Below are 20,888 nucleotides of genomic sequence, written 5' to 3'. Positions count from 1 at the left end.
CATTTCTGACTCCACTTCCAAACCTTATTCAGGTCTTCCTGTAGTGATTCGCAGTCCATTTTGGTTTTTACTTGCGTCTGCAAAGAAGTTCATGTAACATTGCACATCATCATCCATGTCATTCTCATAAATAGCAGACATTATTAGAGCCAGTACAGATCCTTGTGGAACTCCTGGAGCCGCAGCATCTACGTCGTGGGACCACCCCCCCAACCCCAAGAGTTGGGGGCCAAACGGCGGCAACCAGCCCTGGCCACCGGCTCTACGCAGGTGGCACTGATCCCCAAGAGGAGCTACGTCTGCCTTGGGGAGTACCACAATCCTTTTTTCTCAACATGCAATATTACGTTTTTTTTGCACCAAGGGGTGATTTTCCGGCGATCACCCCTCTTCTTCTACTTTTAGCCAGAGATGTAGAGAGCAATCCTGGGCCCACCACAAAATACACATGCCCAACATGCTCTAAACCCATTACTTCGAGCAGACAGACAAAGGGCTCAGTTCAGTGCAATATGTGCAAAAACTGGGCCCACCTCACTTGTACAACACTTGCTGACACAAACCAATACACAAACACTTGGACATGTTCTACCTGCCTTCCAGTAACCCTACTCCCACCTCCCCAACCACAGCCAGCACCCTTACCCACTCCCAATTTCCCTTTGCCCTTATCCCCAATCAGTACTCCCCTTCCTTTGTCCCCAATCTCTCCTTTCCCCCCTCTAACCCAGATCCTATACCTTCCCCATTAACACCCCAACCTCAACCCCAAACAGCAACATACAACACATACAGAACACACAACATCAACATATTACAACACAACATTGACGGTATTAACACGAAAAAACATGAACTCAAACACTTTCTTAAACAACACAACATACACATTGCAATTATACAAGAAACAAAACTAAGACACTCACACAAAACACCATCATTTCATAATTACACCACCATCAGACAAGACCGGACCGACGGCAATGGCGGTGGACTCATCACCCTGATCCATCACTCCATCTGTTTTGTGGACACAAGTGCCACAACCAAAATTCTCCTCCCTACCACAGATAACACTACAGAAATCCAGTCCATTCGAATCCGCACAGGCAACAAATCAACACTGACAATAGTTAACATGTACATTCCCCCCCAAATCATCCCCCACAGTTCCAAACACCTTCAGACCTCAATTTAGCCAACTAGCCTCAATCCCCAACCTGATCATGGGTGGTGACTTCAATGCCAAGTCGTCTGCCTGGTATGTCGACAACCCTGACACAGACAGAGGGCTTGATATACAGACTCAGTTTGACTCATTGACTATCATGAACAACACACATAATCATACACATATCCCACACCAAGCCCTCTACACTCCCTCCTCTCCTGATATCACCTTCTGCTCCCCCTGCCTAACCCCAACAACATCATGGAGAGTGGTCGGAACCCTTGGTTCTGACCACCTTCCAATCATCACCACCAAAACAAGATGCACCCCAGTTGGCCACAGACACATATACACCAATTATAAGAGAGCTAACTGGGAAGCTTTTACTGAAGAGACAGAACAACATTTTGAAACACTTAACAGTACACCAATCACAAACGTAAACAATGCTGTGCACACTTTTGATACAATCATACAAAACGCAGACAAGAGATACATCCCTATAGGCAACAGAAAATCACACAACCCCAACTTCACACCAGAAATCCAAGGCCTCATCAGACAAGGAGACACACTTAAACACAATACCCCCACACCTATCCCTCAAAACATAGCAGACCAAATACAAACACTAAACACTGTGATTGCCAATAAAATACACAAACAAAAAACACAAAATTGGCAAAACTTTATCAATACACTTGATCACAAAACAAACACTAGCAAATTGTACAAAACACTCAACAGCATTACACTATCCAACAGTAACACAACACGCTCTCACGCAGCAATAATCACAACAACAGACAATCTACCCTCAAACAGACAACAAGCAAACACACTCATAAATCATTTTGCACAGACAAGCCATCTCACTTCTCACCCTGACGACCGATGCACTATTCGACATAAGAAAGACTTTCCCACAGACTCAGGCTATACACCCTTCATAGACAGTCAGACAAAACACATAATACATAATCTCAAGCACTCATCCGCATGTGGCCCTGATAACATAAGTAACATCCACCTAAAACACATTGGACCACAAAGTATACACGCACTCACAAACATTGCAAACTACAGCTATTCACACAACACTATACCTGACATCTGGAAGCATGGTAAAATAATCACCATTCCAAAACCGAACAAAGACCCAACAATCCCAACATCGCACCGCCCAATCACACTTCTCTGCACCCCCTCTAAAGTCATTGAACGCCTAATACTTAAACTTGTCACACCACATATTCCCCTTGCTGACTCACAACATGGTTTTAGGCCACTACACTCCACAAACACTCTTCTGATAAACCTTACACAAAGAATTTTAGATGGCATCAATTCAGATAGGCCCCACCACAGAACACTTCTTATAACATTAGACATTAGTAAAGCTTTTGATGCTATCCCCCGCCACAACCTAACAAATAAAATATATAACACAGACATGCACAATAACACCAAAAGATGGCTGGCCAATTATCTGGCAGGTAGGAATGCTTACGTGTCATATAATGGCCAATCATCACACATCAGAAACACTAAGAATGGAGTACCACAAGGCTCTGTTCTGTCGCCCACGCTCTGTAATCTATACACGCATGACTTACCCACACCAGACACCTCAGAAATACAAATCTCTTCCTATGCAGACGACATAACATTTACATGCACACATTGTAACACAGACAAAACTGCAGAAATAATCCAGCCATACCTTGATACACTCGATGGTTCATCACAGACTCAAAATAGCTCCAACCAAATCTACAGCAACACTTCTCACCAACTGGACAAAAGAACACAAATACATACTCATCTCTACATCAACAACACTCTAATACCACACACAAACACACTGAAAATTCTTGGTGTAACATACGATACATCCATGTCTTTCAAACAACACATCACAAACATAAAAAACAAATGCACACCTAGACTTAACACACTTAAGTCAATCACTGGAACAACATTTGGACAAAACAAAGAAACTAATACAACAATATACAAACAATGCATACGCAGTGATGAATTATGTGAGTCCTGCATGGGCTCCTAATCTCAGTGAGACACACCACAACACTCTTCAAATCATACAAAACAAAGCCCTAAAAACAATTACAGGCTGCACAAATACAACACCTACAGACCATTTACACCATGAAACAAAAGTCCTCAAAGTCAAGGACCACCTCGACATGAGAGGCACACAAACACTTGCTGCAGCCACCACAAACACATCACACCCGCTACACTACATAGCAGAACACCCACACACACCAAGAAACATTAAAACAACACCCAAAGACCTGTATCACACACAGATACTCTCTTCTCTTCCTCCACAACCACCAAATACCAGCCTCCGGAAACATATTCATAATCATATCACTCACCGCTCCATTAACACACTGAAAGACAACACACTGCTGTTTGCCAAACCCCCTGATATCCACCCTTCTTAATCCTCTCTCCCACGAAAGGACAGAGTCCACCTGGCTAGACTGCGGTGCGGCCACCACCCAGCACTTCTAAGCTACCAGAAGAGGCTGGATGACCGCATTGTGAACAGCTGCCCAGGATGTAACACTTCACCCCATACCATACAACACATAATGGAAGACCGCATTATACACAATCATGCACGCAAACAACACAACATACACTCTATAAAGGATTTGTGGGAAAACCCAGTTTCGGCTGTGGCATTCCTTGGGGAGACGGGACTGCTCGGACTGACAGTCTAGGGAACAACAACAACAACTCCACTAATCACCTCCTTCCAACCTGAATATTTTTCTATGAGTACTACTCTCATCTTTCTACCAATCAGGAAGTCCTCCATCCATTTTAGTAGGTTCCCTTGCATACCTCCTATATGTTCCATTTCTTTAGTTAATCTTTTATGTGGTACCTTATCAAAAGTTTTTTTAAGGTCCAAGAAAGCGCAATCTGCCCATCCATCCCTTTCTTGCACTATATCTATTAGTCTTGAGTAAAAACATATTAAGTTTGTGGTACATGATCTTCCTTTTCTGAACCCAAATTGTCTTGGGTTTATTATATTATTTTCTTCCAGGTGTTTTACCCATCTATTCTTGATCATTTTCTCACAAATTTTGGCTTAGTGAGACCGGTCTATAGTTAGTTGGTTCTTCCTTGTTTCCTCCTTTATATATTGAAAAAAATGTCTAGTCTTTTGGTATTTTTCCTTCTTTAGGTGAGCAACTTATGTTATATATTTTGTCCCTTAGTTCTTCTGTCCATTCTTTTAGAATCCAATTTGCAATTCTGTCCAGGCCATGTGATTTCCTGACATCAAGGATTGTTTTTTTTTTTTTTTTTTTTTTTTTTTTTTTTTTTTTTCTTGCTCATGGAGGGTGATCACACTTCATTTCCTTCATCCCAATATTGTACCTTCTCTCTAGTGAAAACAGACTTGAAGTGATTATTCATGACTTAGGCCATTTCTAGATCTTCTGTGTATTCTATATTTCCTTGGCGTAGTTTCACCATTTCCTGTTTATTTTTAAGTTTACCATTCACATATCTATAGAATAGTTTGGGTTGCTCCTTGCATTTTTCTATAATGTCTTTTTCATAGTTCCTTTTTTCCTCTCTTTGCACTTTTACATACTCATTTCTATAGTTTATATATTTGCCATTTTCCTTTTTTTTTTTTTTTTTAATCTTTTCTCTATCTTTTCCAAGCTCTGTCTCTTCTATCTTTTGCCTCACTGTATCTTCTGTTGAACCAACATTTAATGTACACTCTAGCTTCTGTCTTGGTATGTGCCTATGCACTCTTTCATCATAATTATCCATCAAGATATCCCATTTCTCTTCCACTTTTGTCTCTTCCATGTAAAAATTTTCCCAATTTGCATTCTGAAGGAATTTCTTTTAATTTTCCAAAGTCTATTTTGCTCTACACCAGTCTTCCTTTCCTATGCTTTTCGTTTCTCTCCATGTATATTTCTTCCTTTACTTCAGTCTCAATAAGTATATGGTCACTCTTTCAAAGTGGTGTCTTCTATTCAATTTTATCCACAATTTCAAGTTCCGTTGCAAATATTAAATCCAGTCTCAATGGTTCCTCATTATTTCTGTATCTGTTGTTTTCACTTACCCACTGTGTCATTGTATATTCCATGGTCATGTCCAGTAATACATTACCCAAGTCTTCTCCGCCTTTCACTGCCATGTCCTCCCAACAAATTTCTCTGCAGTTAAAGTCCACCATAATTACCAGGTTACCTCCGCCCATTAGTATCTCATTTAATGAATGCCTTGTATCTTCTAGCATTTCCATGTGCTCATTCTCTTTCCAAGTGCTTGTTTTTGGGGGCACATAAGTCACCACAAACTTTCTACTTTTCATGTCCTTGTCTTCGACTTTTATCATGATCAGTTCTACATTACTTTTGCCCTCTGCAATTTTTGTCACATTCAAGTTTTTCTTGGCCAAGAACACTCTGTTTTTAATCCAGTAATTGTATAGCCCTTGTCCAACATTGATGGGTGGTATTGAACCCCTTAATTTAGTCTCCACAATTCCCATTATGTCTGGTTTTTCTTCTAACAGGTAATCATTAAGTTCATTCAGTCCTGAAATTAATCCACCAATAGTATAGACCACTTTTAATTTTTTTTCTTTCTCCATCTTTTTTATGTTTTTGCTTTGCCCATTCTGATGTACCATTTCCTCAGTCTCATGTCGATTACTCTCCAATAGAATTCCTTGCTCTCTGTCTCCGTTCTCTTTGCATTTTTCCTTTACCTTTTCTCCTAGTGTCTTCTCTTTTTATAATTCCTCAATACTCATTTCTCTTTTTATTCATATCTTATTGTAATGTTCACTCCTTGCCAACTTACCTACTTCTCAAATATGTCTTCTACTACCATTTGTAATCTTAGTTTTATCTTTAGGGGGTCGATTTCTTTCCTTAGAATAATGACCTATTCTATACACATCATCAATGTCTTTCTCTATTTCCTGTTCCCCATCCTGAATTTCTTTTAGAATTACTATTGCTGTCTCTTTTTCTTCTTTTTCTCTCATGTACCTTGCCAGACCATGTTTTTCTCATAGTTCATATGCCACAATACAGTACATTTTTTTCTATCCACCGCATCTCTGACCCAATTTGCCTTTTTATTAATTACTTGGATGATTGTATCTTTTGCATTTTCCTGTATTTGTTGTTGGACTATTTCTTTAGAGACAGTTTCTTTATTTTCTATGTTTTCCTTCCATTTCTTAATCTTGTGGATACTTTCCTCACCTAAGTTTTCTTCAGTTCTTTCAGTCATTTCTTATATTTGGTTATTTACCTCTTTAGGTTGTTGTTGTTGTTGTCGTTCCCTAGACTGTCTGTCCGAGCAGTCCCGTCTCCCCAAGGAAGGCCACAGCCGAGACTGGGTTTTCCCACAAATCCTTTATAGAGTGTATGTTGTGTTGTTTGCGTGCATGATTGTGTATAATGCAGTCTTCCATTATGTGTTGTATGGTATGGGGTGAAGTGTTACATCCTGGGCAGCTGTTCACAACACGGTCGTCCAGCCTCCTCTGGTAGCTTAGAAGTGCTGGGTGGTGACCGCATCGCAGTCTGGCCAAGTGGACTCTGTCCTTACGTGGGAGAGAGGATTCAGAAGGGTGGATATCAGGGGGGTCTGGCATGCAGCAGTGTGTTGTCTTTCAGTGTGTTAATGGAGCGGTGAGTGATATGATTATGAATATGTTTCCGGAGGCTGGTATTTGGTGGTTGTGGAGGAAGAGAAGAGAGTATCTTTGTGTAATAAAGGTCTTTGGGTGTAGTTTTAATGTTTCTTGGTGTGTGTGGGTGTTCTGCTATGTAGTGTAACGGGTGTGATGTGTTTGTGGTGGCTGCACAAATACATCACCTACAGACCATTTACACCATGAAACAAAAGTCCTCAAAGTCAAGGAACACCTTGACATGAGAGGCACACAAACACTTGCTGCAGCCACCACAAACACCTCTTTAGGTTTTCACTATTGGTAGTATCATCAATTTTTCTCTCTTCATTTTCACGCTTAACCTATCTTGTATCATTTTTCATTTCTTTTCTTAGGTCAGAAATTTCAATGTTAGCTTGCTCTAAGCAATCCATTTGTTCAACAATTTCTTTCCTTGGGTCCATGATTTTATTCTCTCACCATTTTCTATTTTGCTCATTTCCCTTTGTATATCTAAGATTCGAGTTAAATTCCTTCTTTGTATTTACTGAATCCTGAGAATGAATTTTCGTCATATATTCGTTGGGCCACTGGTGTTTGGTATCTTCTGCTTACATCGTATTTTGGTGTGGCGCCTCTAGGTTTCTCTGCTGTTAAGTTGTCATTCGAGTCAAACTTATCATTATTTTCCTTCATTTTTACTTATTATGTCTTATAACATCTAACTAGCACTGGAGAGATTTCATTGCAGACACCCACGATTGCTCCCCTCCCATTCAATACAAACCAGGTTTCCTTGTGCCTCTCTGTGGTTCATATTGTAAAGAATTTAGCTTTAAATATTGAAGGTTTTTCTTAAAGTAATGCAGCTGTTTTCTTATTTTTTTAACAGGCATATAGATGGAACCAAGTTTATGCAACTTGGTAGTGATTCTGTGCGAACTTACAAGAGTGATATCCCTTCACTGAGCATCAGAGGACTGATTGAATTACAATACTTAATATGGAAGGTAAAAGTAAAATTAGTTTGTATACTGTATGTGTGTATGTGCATGTACAGGGTATATATAATATATATATGTATATAATATATATATTTATATATATATATATATATATATATATATATATATATATATATTTGAGGACAGAGAGGAAACAGAAGCACGAGAAGAGCTTTGAGTAATAAAATTCAAAGCTCTTCTCATGTTTCCATTTCCTCTCCTCAAATTTGTCATGATGAATAATCATATATATATATATATATATATATATTATATATATATATATATATATATATATATATATATATATATATATATATATATATATATATATAAATATATATATCTTTTTCAACCACATATCACTTTTAATTCCATGCCATCTCAAATGAGACTGAGAGTCGCTCGAAGGAGGCATCCGTTGGAAATTGAAACATGGACGAGCTGAGGATTCGAACCCAGCTAACCCGTAACAAGGTTATATTGACGTAAACCAACACGCTATCAAGAGAGATATAAGTTGAGTACGACTTTCTTATATTTGTATGCTCGAATTACATACACCTACACGAAATATCGCATTCAACCCATCTCCGCCATGATAGATCGTAGATGGGTTGAATGCGATATTTCCTGTAGGTGTATGTAATTCGAGCATACAAATATAAGTCGTACTCAACTTATATCTCTCTTGATAGCGTATTGGTTTACGTCAATCTAACTTTGTTACGGGTTAGCTGGGTTTGAATCCTTGGCTCATACACGTTTCAATTTCCAACGGATGCCTCCTTCAAGTGACTCAGTCTCGATTGCGATGGCATGGAATTAAAAGTGATATGTGGTTTAAAAAGATATTAATTGATCACTGTGAACCATTCAGTGTGTATATATATATATATATATATATATATATATATATATCGGGAAAGAGAGTAAACATCAGACTCAATTTGAAGGGTTTATTATGCCTGACATTTCATTTCCCATACAGGCATCTTTAGGGGTATGATGATTATATGCAGTGAACTTGATTTTATGTGGTCCAGGGTGTAACTTGGAGAGGACCATGAAAATAATCCTGCTTCGCGCTTCACGTTTCACGGCTTCAGTGCTTCGCGGGTTTTTCCAAAATATTCATAAAAAATAATAAAATTTTCTTAAGACTTACCATGCTAAAACATGAATGTTGTGCCTTTCTCGTGTAAGTTTTGATAAATGATTAAAATGCTAAATGATATCGCTAGAGGGAATTTTATTGGAAAAACAAACTATCGGTGCAACGTCACAAAGTCATACATTTTATGACCCATGTATACCTTGATCTATTAAGATTTTAGGAAAAAACGAAATTACATGCTGTTTGTATGGTATTTGAGATTTTACATGCAAAAGCAGGTTAGTCTAGGTAAAGTATTAAGATTAGAAAACATTTGTGATGTCATCAATGACATCATACGGACTGACGGATGAAGAGACGGACATACATCGTTCAGATGCTCATGGAATATGGAAAATAATAATTTGATTATACTGTATAAATATCAAGTTATATAAAAAAAAAAAATTAATATTTTTCTATCAATTACTGTATAATAAATGTTAGTTACTGTATAAGGTTTTATAATGTACTGTTGTAATCTTTGTCTCAAATATGTAAAGTTTGAATATTGTTTACATATTTTAAACATTCTGGTACCCACATACACATACATGAAAATTTCTAGGGGGGGGGGCAAATCCTACATTGCGGTTTTTTACCTTTCAAGGGGGTTCTGATCCCCATTGACCGCAAAAAATGAGGAATCACTGTATCACACACACACACACACACTTCAACGAACGGACGGCTTAGAGAACGTTCTGAAGAAAAGTGAAGTTTCGTGGATCCCAAAGCAAAGGAAGTGCCTATTGTATTTACAGGGTGGGGGGGAAATTGCTAGTGGGGTAGTGGGAAAGTAGGGGAAGAAGAGAAGGGGAGGGATTGCTGAGGGAAATGGAAGGAAATGAGGAAGGAGAAGACTTGGCCCAGGCAGACAAACGAAATGTAAACACCAAAAAACGGCCCCCCGACCAGCTGAGCGACGACGAAATGTCTAATAAAAATGTAAAGATTAGAAGTATAGATAAGAGCAATACAGTAGAAAGTGATGAGAATATTTTCCAGGGATTTAAAGAGGGTGGGGGGGACACAAACCCCCCCCGACTGACAAGACTAGAAGAGAAGTTCGATAAGATGATCGAGGACTGGGAGCGTAGGTTCGGTCATGTTAGCAACATTGTACAGAGGGTTGAAAAATTGGAAGAACTAGAGAAGGCGAACAAAAACTTAACTAAGGAAATAGAAGACCTAAAAAGACAGTTAAAAGAAGTAAAAAAGGAGAATGAAGAGTTAAAGATGAATAATAAAGAAAGCAGAGAGGGATGGAAGACAATTCAAGAAAACAGTAAAGTTGCATTTACTGACATAATTAAACAGCAAATGAGAGAACAAACTGAAGACCCAGTTATTAAAGTGATGAGACAGAAGGAGAATATAGTAAGAGACTTAGCTGATAAAAAGAAATGTATAATTATATTAGGAATGGAAGAGAAACATAACCCAGATAGAACCTCAAGAACCAATGAGGAAAATGAAAAAGTAAGCAGTTTACTAAAATTAGTTCAGGAAGATGAACCAGAAATTATGAAGGAAATTGAGGAAAAATTCAGGCTCGGAAAGTATAGTACAGATAAGACCAGACCAATTAAGATTAAATTCAGGTCACAAACGACGGCAGAGAATATCTTATCCAAAACAGGGAAACTAGCAACAAGTGAACAATATAAAAAGGTATGGATAAAAAGGGAAATGAATAAAGAGGAAAGAGAGGAAGAAAAGCAGAAAAGACTTGAAGCTAAGAAAAAAAACGAGAGCAGAACGGAGTCAGAAAAAGAGATTCTATTGGAGAGTAGTGAATATGAAACTAAGGCGGTTCGACATACAAGAGAAAAACAAAAGGGAAACAGAGAACATAATGGAAGTGACAGAAAACTAAGAGTGTCTTACACAAATATAGATGGATTAATAACAGGATTGAATGAGCTGAATGATTATTTGAAAGAAAAAGAACCGGACATAATGGGAATTGTAGAAACAAAATTAAAAGGCCCACTACCACCCAACAGTGTAGGACATGATGCATATAATTAATTATTGGATTAAAAACAGAGAGAAAAAGCAAGGGGGTGGAGTTATGTTCCTGACTAAGAAGGATATAAATGTGAGGGGTGTCATATATGGAAAGAATACAGTAGAGATGATTATGATAGAAGTGGAAGACAGAGATAAGAAGAGCAGAAAATTTGTGATAAATTATGTGCCTCCGAAAACAGCCTCATGGGAGGAGAGTGAACATAAAAGTATGTTAGAGGACACAAAGATAACATTAAATAAAATAATGGAAGATGGAGGAAGAATAGTTATGATGGGCGACTTTAATTGCAAAGAAATCTGCTGGGAAGAAATGACAGTAAAGGGTGGAGACGGCTCATGGGGAAACGCTCTACTTGAGATGATTACTGACCATACAATGACACAATGGATACAGGAGAACACTAGGTATAGAAATGAAGAAGAACCATCGAGACTAGACTTAATAATTACATCTGAACCTAGAATAGTGGACAAGATTGAATATAAAACACCAATAAGTAAAAGTGACCACATATTGATTGAACTGGAACTTAATGAAGAAAAATATATGAAAAGAAATGAACAATATAGAAAAGGAAGAATGATGTATGAAAAAGCAAACTTTGATAAAATAAGAGAATTCTTTCAACAAGAAAACTGGGAAGAAATATACAAAGAAGAAACAACAGTGGAAGAGAAATGGAATATTTTGACAAAAATTTACAAAAAAGGAGTGGAAAAGTATGTCCCAAGACAAAAACAAGAAAAATAATATGTAAAATGCTGGTACAACAAAAGTTGTAGGGAGATAAAAGACAAAAGAGACAAAGCCTGGACCAGATGGAAAAAAGACAGAAGACCTGAAAAATGGAAAATATATACCGGTTATAGAAATGAATATGTACAAGCATGCAGAGAGGAAAAGAGAAATTATGAAAAAGATGTCATAGAAAAGTGTAAAGATCAACCAAAACTATTCTACAGATTTGTAAACAATAAACTGAAAAACAAACAAGACTTGGAGAAATTAAGACAAGGGGGAGTTGAATACACTGAGGAAATGGAAATGGCGGAAATTATGAACAAACATTTTAAATCAGTGTTTACAAGGGAGAACATACAACCTGAAGAGATTGAATGGAAAGAGAAAGTCCTCCCTATGGAAGAAATAGAAGTAACAAAGAATGAAATATTGACACACTTGAGTAATCTTGATGTCAGAAAATCGCATGGACCAGATGAAATAGCAAACTGGATTCTGAAAGAATGGAGGAATGAACTGGCAGACAAAATACATAGCATACTAAACAGTTCCTTGAAAGAAGGAAAAGTTCCAGAAGATTGGAAAAAAGCAAATATAGTACCTATATATAAAGGGGGAAATAAAGAACCTACAAACTATAGACCAGTCTCTCTAACAAGTACAATAGCAAAAATTTGTGAAAGAATTATCAAAAGTAGATGGGTAAAATATTTAGAAAAAAAAAAAAAGTGTTAAATCCAAGGCAATTTGGATTCAGACAAGGACGATCATGCGTCACCAATTTAATATGTTTCTATTCAAGGCTAATAGATATAATACAAGAAAGAGATGGATGGGCGGACTGTGCATTTCTAGACCTAAAGAAAGCTTTTGACAAAGTACCACATAAGAAGTTGCTTAAGAAATTAGAAACTGAAGGAGGAATACAGGGCAAACTGCTAAATTGGATGGAAGACTTTTTGCAAGAAAGAATAATGAGAGTAGTGATAAGAGACCAACACTCAAAATGGGATGAAGTAATAAGCGGTGTTCCACAGGGAACAGTACTGGCCCCAATAATGTTTGCTATATATATTAATGATATGGATGAAGGAATTGAAAGCTATATGAGCTTCTTTGCAGATGATGCAAAACTACTAAAAAGAGTGAAAACAGAAGAAGATTGTGAATCACTACAGAGAGATCTATATAAAGTACAGGAATGGAGTAGGAAGTGGGAGATGGAGTTCAATACAAAAAAGTGTAGTATAATGGAATTTGGAAAAAGCAAAAACAGAATAACAGGATCATATAATTTGGGAGAAGAAGGAATAAAAAAAGTAGAAAATGAGAAGGACCTGGGAGTCATTGTTATGAATAATATGTCACCTGAGAAACATATAAATAAGATTTTTGGAGAAACTTATAATTTAATAAGAACAATCAAAGTTGCATTTACATACCTGGATGAAGAAATGGTGAAGAAAATCCTAATCACCCTGATAAGACCAAGATTGGAATATGCAGCAACGATATGGTCACCAAGTACAAAAAAATGTATAAAAAAACTTGAAAGAATACAAAGAGCAATTACAAAATTGGCACCAACACTCTCAAAACTATCATATGAAGAGAGACTAGCAAAACTTGAACTACAGACACTAGAGCAAAGAAGAGAGAGAGGAGATTTGATAGCTATTTACAGAATCATGAAAGGCATGGAAATTACTGATAGAGAGAATCTGATAAAATGGGATGACAGAAATACAAGAGGACACGGAAAGAAAATAAAAAAAGACAGCTATAGAAGAGATTTGAAAAAGAACAGCTTTCCTCACAGAGTAATAGACAGTTGGAACAAGTTAGATGAGAAAGTGGTGTGTGCAAAAACAATACATGAATTTAAAAATAGTTTAGATAAAATGAGATATGAAGACGGGACCCCACGAGCATAGCTCCCCTTCCCGTAAAATACAACTAGGTAAATACAACTAGGTAAATACACACACACCCAACTTCCCGCCCACGAGAGTTGGAGGAGGGCAAAAGTAATGTAGAACTGATCATGATAAAAGTCGAAGACAAGGACATGAAAAGTAGAAAGTTTGTGGTGACTTATGTGCCCCCAAAAACAAGCACTTGGAAAGAGAATGAGCACATGGAAATGCTAGAAGATACAAGGCATTCATTAAATGAGATACTAATGGGCGGAGGTAACCTGGTAATTATGGTGGACTTAAACTGCAGAGAAATTTGTTGGGAGGACATGGCAGTGAAAGGCGGAGAAGACTTGGGTAATGTATTACTGGACATGACCATGGAATATACAATGACACAGTGGGTAAGTGAAAACAACAGATACAGAAATAATGAAGAGCCGTTGAGACTAGATTTAATATTTACAACGGAACCTGAAATTGTGGATAAAATTGAATAGAAGACACCACTTTGAAAGAGTGACCATATACTTATTGAGACTGAACTAAAGGAAGAAATATACATGGAGAGAAACGAAAAGCATAGGAAAGAAAGATTGATGTACAACATAATGGACTTTGAGAAATTAAAGAAATTCCTTCAGAATGCAAACTGGGAAAAATTTTACATAGAGACAAAAGTGGAAGAGAAATGATTATCTTGATACGTGCATAGGCACGTACCAAGACAGAAGCTAGAGTGTACATTAAATGATGGTTCAACAGAAGATACAGTGAGGCAAAAGATAGAAGAGACAGAGCTTGGAAAAGATGGAGAATAGATTTAAAAAAAAAATGGAAAATGGCAAATATATATAAACTATAGAAATGAGTATGTAAAAGTGTGAAGAGAGGAAAAAAGAAACTATGAAAAAGACATTATAGAAAAATGTAAAGAGCAACCCAAACTATTCTATAGATATGTGAATGGTAGACTTAAAAATAAACAGGAAATGGCAAAACTATTCCAAGGAAATATAGAATACACAGAAGATCTAGAAATGGCCTAAGTCATGAATAATCACTTCAAGTCTGTTTTCACTAGAGAGAAGGCACAATATTGGGATGAATGAAATGAAGTGTGATCACCCTCCATGAGCGAGATAATAACACAAAAAGAAATAATAGAACATTTATCAAACTTTGATGTCAGGAAATTGCATGGCCTGGATGGAATTGCAAATTGGATTCTAAAAGAATGCAAAGAAGAACTAATGGACAAAATACATAACATAATAAGTTGCTCACCTAAAGAAGGAAAAATACCAAAAGACTGGAAAAATGCTAACATTGTACCAATATATAAAGGAGGAAACAAGGAAGAACCAACTAACTATAGACTGGTCTCACTAATAAGCACTATAGCCAAAATTTGTGAGAAAATGATCATGAATAGATGGGTAAAACACCTGGAAGAAAATAATATAATAAACCCAAGACAATTTGGGTTTAGACCAGGAAGATCATGTTCTACAAACTTATGTTTTTACTCAAGAAAGGGATGGATGGGCTGATTGTGCTTTCTTGGACTTACAAAAAGCTTTCGATAAAGTACCACACAAAAAATTATTTAAAAAACTGGAACATAAAGGAGGGATACAAGGGAACCTACTAAAATGGATGGAGGACTTCCTGATTGGTAGAAAGATGAGAGTAGTACTGAGAGAATTATATTCAGGTTGGAAGGAGGTGATTAGTGGAGTTCTGCAAGGATCTGTATCAACTCCAATAATGTTTGCTATTTATATAAATGACATGGATGATGATGTGCAATGTTACATGAGCTTCTTTGCAGATGACACTAAATGTTAAGGAAAGTAAGAAACGAAACGGATTGCAAATCACTACAGGAAGAGCTGAATAAGGTTTGGAAGTGGAGTCAGAAATAGGAAGTGGACTTCAATATTAAGAAGTGTAGCATAATGGAGTTTGGGAAAAGTAAAAATAGACAATATAAAATTGGAACTAAGGAAGTAAAGAAAGTGGGATCTGAAAAAGATTTGGAAGTAATTATCTCAAACGACTTGTCCTATGATAAACAAATAAACAAAATTGTTGGAGAATCCTATAACTTGCTAAGATCAATAAAAGTGGCATTTACATATTTGGATGAAGAAATGATTAAAAAAATATTAGTCACACTGATAAGGCCTAGACTAGAATATGTGGCGACATTGTGGTCACCCAGTACCAAAAAGAATATAAAGAAAATAGAAAGAATCCAGAGAGCAGCCACAAAAATGGCTCCTGCACTTTCAAACTTGTCATATGAGGAGAGACTGGCTAAATTGGAGTTACTGACTCTGGAGCAAAGAAGAGAGAGAGGTGACCTACTGACCATCTATAGAATCATGAAGGGCACAGAAATACTCGATAGAGAGGACTTGTTAAATTGGGACAAGAGAAACACAAGAGAACATGGAAAAAAATTAAAAAACATAGTTATAGAAGAGATCTGAAGAAGAACAGTTTTCCACAGAGTGGTGGACACTTGGAACAAACTGGACAAAAAAATATTGTGTGCAAAAACCACGAATTTAAGAGCAAACTAGACGCAAGATACAAATGCAGGACACCACGAGCGTAGCTCCCATTTCCATAAAATTCAACTAGGTAAATACTAGGTAAAATACAATCTCCTATTATCATTCATTCCCAAATGTCTAGTTTTCATTACACTTTTTGATCCCCCAAGGAATTTACTTGCTTCTCTCAATCTACATTCTACCTCCACCTCCACTCCTCCCTTTCCCACCATATTCTCACCCAAGTATCTAAAACTGTCCACTTCCTCCAGTCTCTCCCTCTTAATATTCACTTTCAGTTTGCTGCCATCCTCTCCCATTGTACATCTCATCACCTTACTTTTACCCACATTTATCTTCAACTTCTTTCATACACCTTCCTAAACTCCGTCACTAACTTCCTTAATCCCCCCTCTGATCCTTCCAGAAGTGCAGCATTGTTAGCAAACAACAACTGGCTTATCTCCCACTTTTCTCCACTTCAACTATCTCCAATCCCTAGCCCATTACCCTTACATTTACCTTTTGCACCACCCCGTCCATGTATAAATTGAATAGGGATGGCGACCTAACACATCCCTGGTGAAGCCCTACCTTTATCACAAACCACTCACTCTCTCCATTTCTAATTCTAGCACAGGATCTACTACTTTCTTAAAAAATCTTGACTGCTCTTAACATCTTTCCTCCTATCCCATATATCTGCAATACCTCTCACAGTGCCTTCCTATCTACCCACTCATAAGCCTTTTCGAAATGAAGAAAGGCCCAAAAACCATCATTACCTTTACCTAAAGCTTTCTCACATATCTGCCTTACCACAAAAATCTGATCCACACAGCCTCAACCTGTCCTAAACCCACACTGTTCCTCTGTTAATCCTCTCAATCAAAACCCATAAGCCTTCCCAACTACACTCAACAAACTGAACCCTCTGAAACTACTACATTCACACTTGTCCCCTTTCCCTTGTAAAGTAGAACTATACAGGCACTCCTCCAGTCCTCTGACACTCTACCTTCATTTAGACCATCGTTTCCCAAAGTGGGCGGTACTGCCCCCCTGGGGGCGGTGCTTTGATATCGGGGGGAGCTTGTGTACTATATCATTGTTTTTTAAATACATAATTTGTTTATAATATTGTTGTTTTCACTTCAAAAAAAAAGCTCACATGTGTTTATGGGGTAGGGGGCGCTAGGAGTCTATTCTAGAAGCCAAGGGGGCGCCAGCCTGAAAAAGTTTGGGAAACCCTGATTTAGACAAACATTAAACAACCACACCAGCCAGTCCACCATCACTGTACTTCACTTTTTAAGACATTCTGCATGACACCCATCTAACCCAGGTGCCTTACCTGCTCTCGTTATTTTAATAACTGCTTTCACCTCATCTTTCCTTTTTTCTCCATTTTCATCATTCATCACTGTCATTTTCTTAGAGCTTCCCACTGTAACTACCTTTCCCTCCCTATCCTTCACATTTAGCAACTCCCTAAAACACTCTGTTCATCTACCTCTTATTGCTGCCTCTTTCATTATCATATCTCCATCACCACCTACCTTTTCTTCTCTACTTGACTTGCCTCCCCTACCTATCTTAATTTACTTCCAAAACATCTTTTTATTACTTTCAATTTTTTCTGTCACACTCTTACTTCTTTTCACATTTGCTCTCCTCTTTGCCTCCTTTATCTTATGCTATACTTTTCTTTGTACCTTTCATATGATTCTCTTGTCCTATATTGTAACCAATCTGTGAATGCTTGATTCTTCTCTTTTACAACCTTCTTTGCTTCATTATACCACCACTCACTACCCTTCCTTCTAATTCCTTTCATCCTCCTTGTTCCACACACCATCCTTGCACACCTTATGACTCCCACCTTGAAACATCCCCATCCTTCCTCCACTCCTAGTTCTACTCTATCCTTCACTCCCTCCCACTCTTCTCTCAGCTTCTTGCACTCCTTTTCCTTTTCTTTCTCATTTAAGCTATTTACTTTAAGCACCTCCCTACCTTCTGTCCTTTTCCTCATCCTCCACTCTCAACTTAACGGAGAAAAAAAAATATATATATATATATATATATATATATACAGTATATATATATATATACAGTATATATATTTCCCCACTCTCTCCCCTCAGAACATGTGTATCCAAAACTCTTGCTACTCTTGTCCTGGTTACCACTATACATTAAAGCTCTATTTACCACCTTTCATCCACCACCCTCTCCCATGTGTACTTATGCTTGATATTCTTCCTAAACACTGTATTTACCGTATTTTTTGGACCATAAGGCGCGGGCAAAATCCTTAAAATCGGCCAAAATTGGGGGGTGCGCCATATTGTGAGGTGCGCCTTATGTGGGGCTTCAGTGCAAAAAAATGCCTTGGACAGTGACGTACTATTTTGACACATTTCGTAGCTAGCCTGCCGACGGCGACAGTGCATAGGCCTAGCAAAAGTTACAACCAAGTTATAACCAAGATGCATGTAACTTGACAAGAAAATTGCGAAAACTTCGAGTTTTCGAGTCAATGCCACCGCATTCATTCTCGCTATCATGTCTATGATATGATAGCGTCCACAACACAGACAGCCATTTTGCATTGGTCTAGTCTCGCTCCACTCCGACTGTAGTCATTTGGGTATTTTTTTTAGTTTTGACCATGGGCGCAATATAGCAATAGAAAATTAATTATCAATTTTGTAAATTAAAATGTATCAACATAATATCCAATTTTGTGGGCGGAAATGAAAATAAAAAATACCTTGCTACAAGCAAATATGCTAATGAACGAAGTTGGTGGCATAGAATCGGGACACCATCTTGTCATCTGTCAATTGACGGCCTCGGTACTTCCAACAGTACCTCGCCAGGAACATTTTCTTGAAGGAATGTTATGGAGCGGAGATACATGCATTCCTTCAAGCTGCAAGAACTTTGTATACCCCGCAAGCTGAGAGAGTGGTTGAAAAGCCCGCCAACGTCTCTCACGACGACGATAACGAGGATGAGCCAGATGACATTTAATTTGCAGGTAATGATTTATTAACACAGGTTAGGTTAGATGAATTTATCATCCTTTCATTTCTTCGACGTCAGCATCTATCATAACAAACATGGCGTACCATTCGTCCAACACGACTTCGTTACTTACGAAATCTGTTTTAGCACCTTTTTTGTTTTTTATTTCCGCTCACAAAATTGCATATTACGTTGATACATTATAATTTACAAAATTAATAATTAATTTTCTACTGCTATATTGCGCCCATGGTCAAAACTAAAAATTTACCGTCATTTGTAATAAATCTTGTGTTTTTAAGTGAATAGAGAATTCTGGAAAAAAACTGCTAATGTTGGTTTTATTCCCCACAATTCCCATAACGTGTTTATGTTTTTTTTTTAGGGGTATTGGCAGGGCAGACCATCCATGGAGGTGGTGTGATTTCACTGACCAAAATAAAAGAATATATCATATTTTTGTAATTTTGCTAAATCCCAACCGATTTTTCTCATTCAACAACGAAAAGGTTCAGTTCTGAATGCACTATATGCATGATTATCCGATGACGAGACCAGGTGCGCCTTATTTTCAGGCGTGCCTTATGCAAGGACGTGGAATAGCAAATTATGGGTTGTGCCTTATGGTCCGAAAAATACGGTACTATCATCAACTCTGTAGACACATCTCTATCATCATCTCTACACTACAATTTTTCCTGAACTCCACACTTCTCAACCACTCCATCTGTTGGTTTGTCTCCTACCCTAGCATTGAGGTCTCCCAATATCACCACATTGACATTTCTCCCTAAACCCTCTATGTACATGTTTAAATCTATCCAAAAAGCCTCCCTTTCATCTACACTTTTCTCGCTACCAGGCTCATATGAATTTACAAAGACCCTCATCTTCCTTCCCAGTTTTACTTTCATCCACAATAACCTTAAAGAAACCTTCCACTCCACCACACATTCACCTATCTCTTCACTTACTAGTATAGCCACCCCTTCTCTTCCTCATCCTCTCTTCACTCCTGAGACCCAACTACACCCCCATACTCAAACTTGCCCCTCTCTTTTAACTTAGTTTCACTCAATGCCAACACATCCATCTTCTTACAGATATACTGCCTATCTCTTCCCTTTTACTCTCATCTGTGCTTTTTTTTTTTCTTTTCTTTTTTCTTTTTTTCTTTTGTGGCTACAGAGAGTATGATGCCTAGTCCTATCTTTATCCTAGTTTTGTTATCTTTTACAACTCAAGTGGGAACATTCGATGGCAATATTCTTTCTCCCCTACCACAGGGTTCATCCAAAAAGGAAATGAATATTCAGAAAAGTGATACAGGATAGTAAGAGTGAGGGGACAGCATAGTGATGCAAAAAAAAAATTAATCGCAAGTTTAAAAAAAAAAAAATTGTTTTTTTTTTTTTTTACACATCCAAATTTGTTCAGATATTAGATATGAGGTATATGAAAACAGGTGTAAGTACTTGATTCATCCCTCCACATATGTGTATCTACCATATCCAAAGAGACATCAGACACAGTATAAAAATAAACAAGTAATTGA

General features: G+C 37.6%; 1 protein-coding gene across 9 annotated transcripts in view; it reads left to right on the top strand.

Moving 5' to 3' along the window:
* LOC143023970 (putative flavin-containing monoamine oxidase A) overlaps positions 1 to 20,888 on the top strand; it is a 264,982-nt gene that overhangs the window by 213,068 nt on the left and 31,026 nt on the right. For all 9 annotated transcript variants that reach the window (XM_076182948.1, XM_076182741.1, XM_076182974.1 and 6 more), the window contains one exon: positions 7,774 to 7,891. In XM_076182948.1, coding sequence (XP_076039063.1) covers positions 7,774 to 7,891 — 118 coding nt within the window. The remainder of the gene's footprint in view (positions 1 to 7,773; positions 7,892 to 20,888) is intronic.

The sequence above is a fragment of the Oratosquilla oratoria genome, chromosome 1, assembly GCF_046742065.1.
Source record: "Oratosquilla oratoria isolate Oo_2021 chromosome 1, ASM4674206v1, whole genome shotgun sequence".
Lineage (NCBI taxonomy): Eukaryota > Metazoa > Arthropoda > Malacostraca > Stomatopoda > Squillidae > Oratosquilla > Oratosquilla oratoria.
Note: the sequence above shows the minus strand (reverse complement) of the source record. Positions and strands in the feature narration are given on the sequence as shown.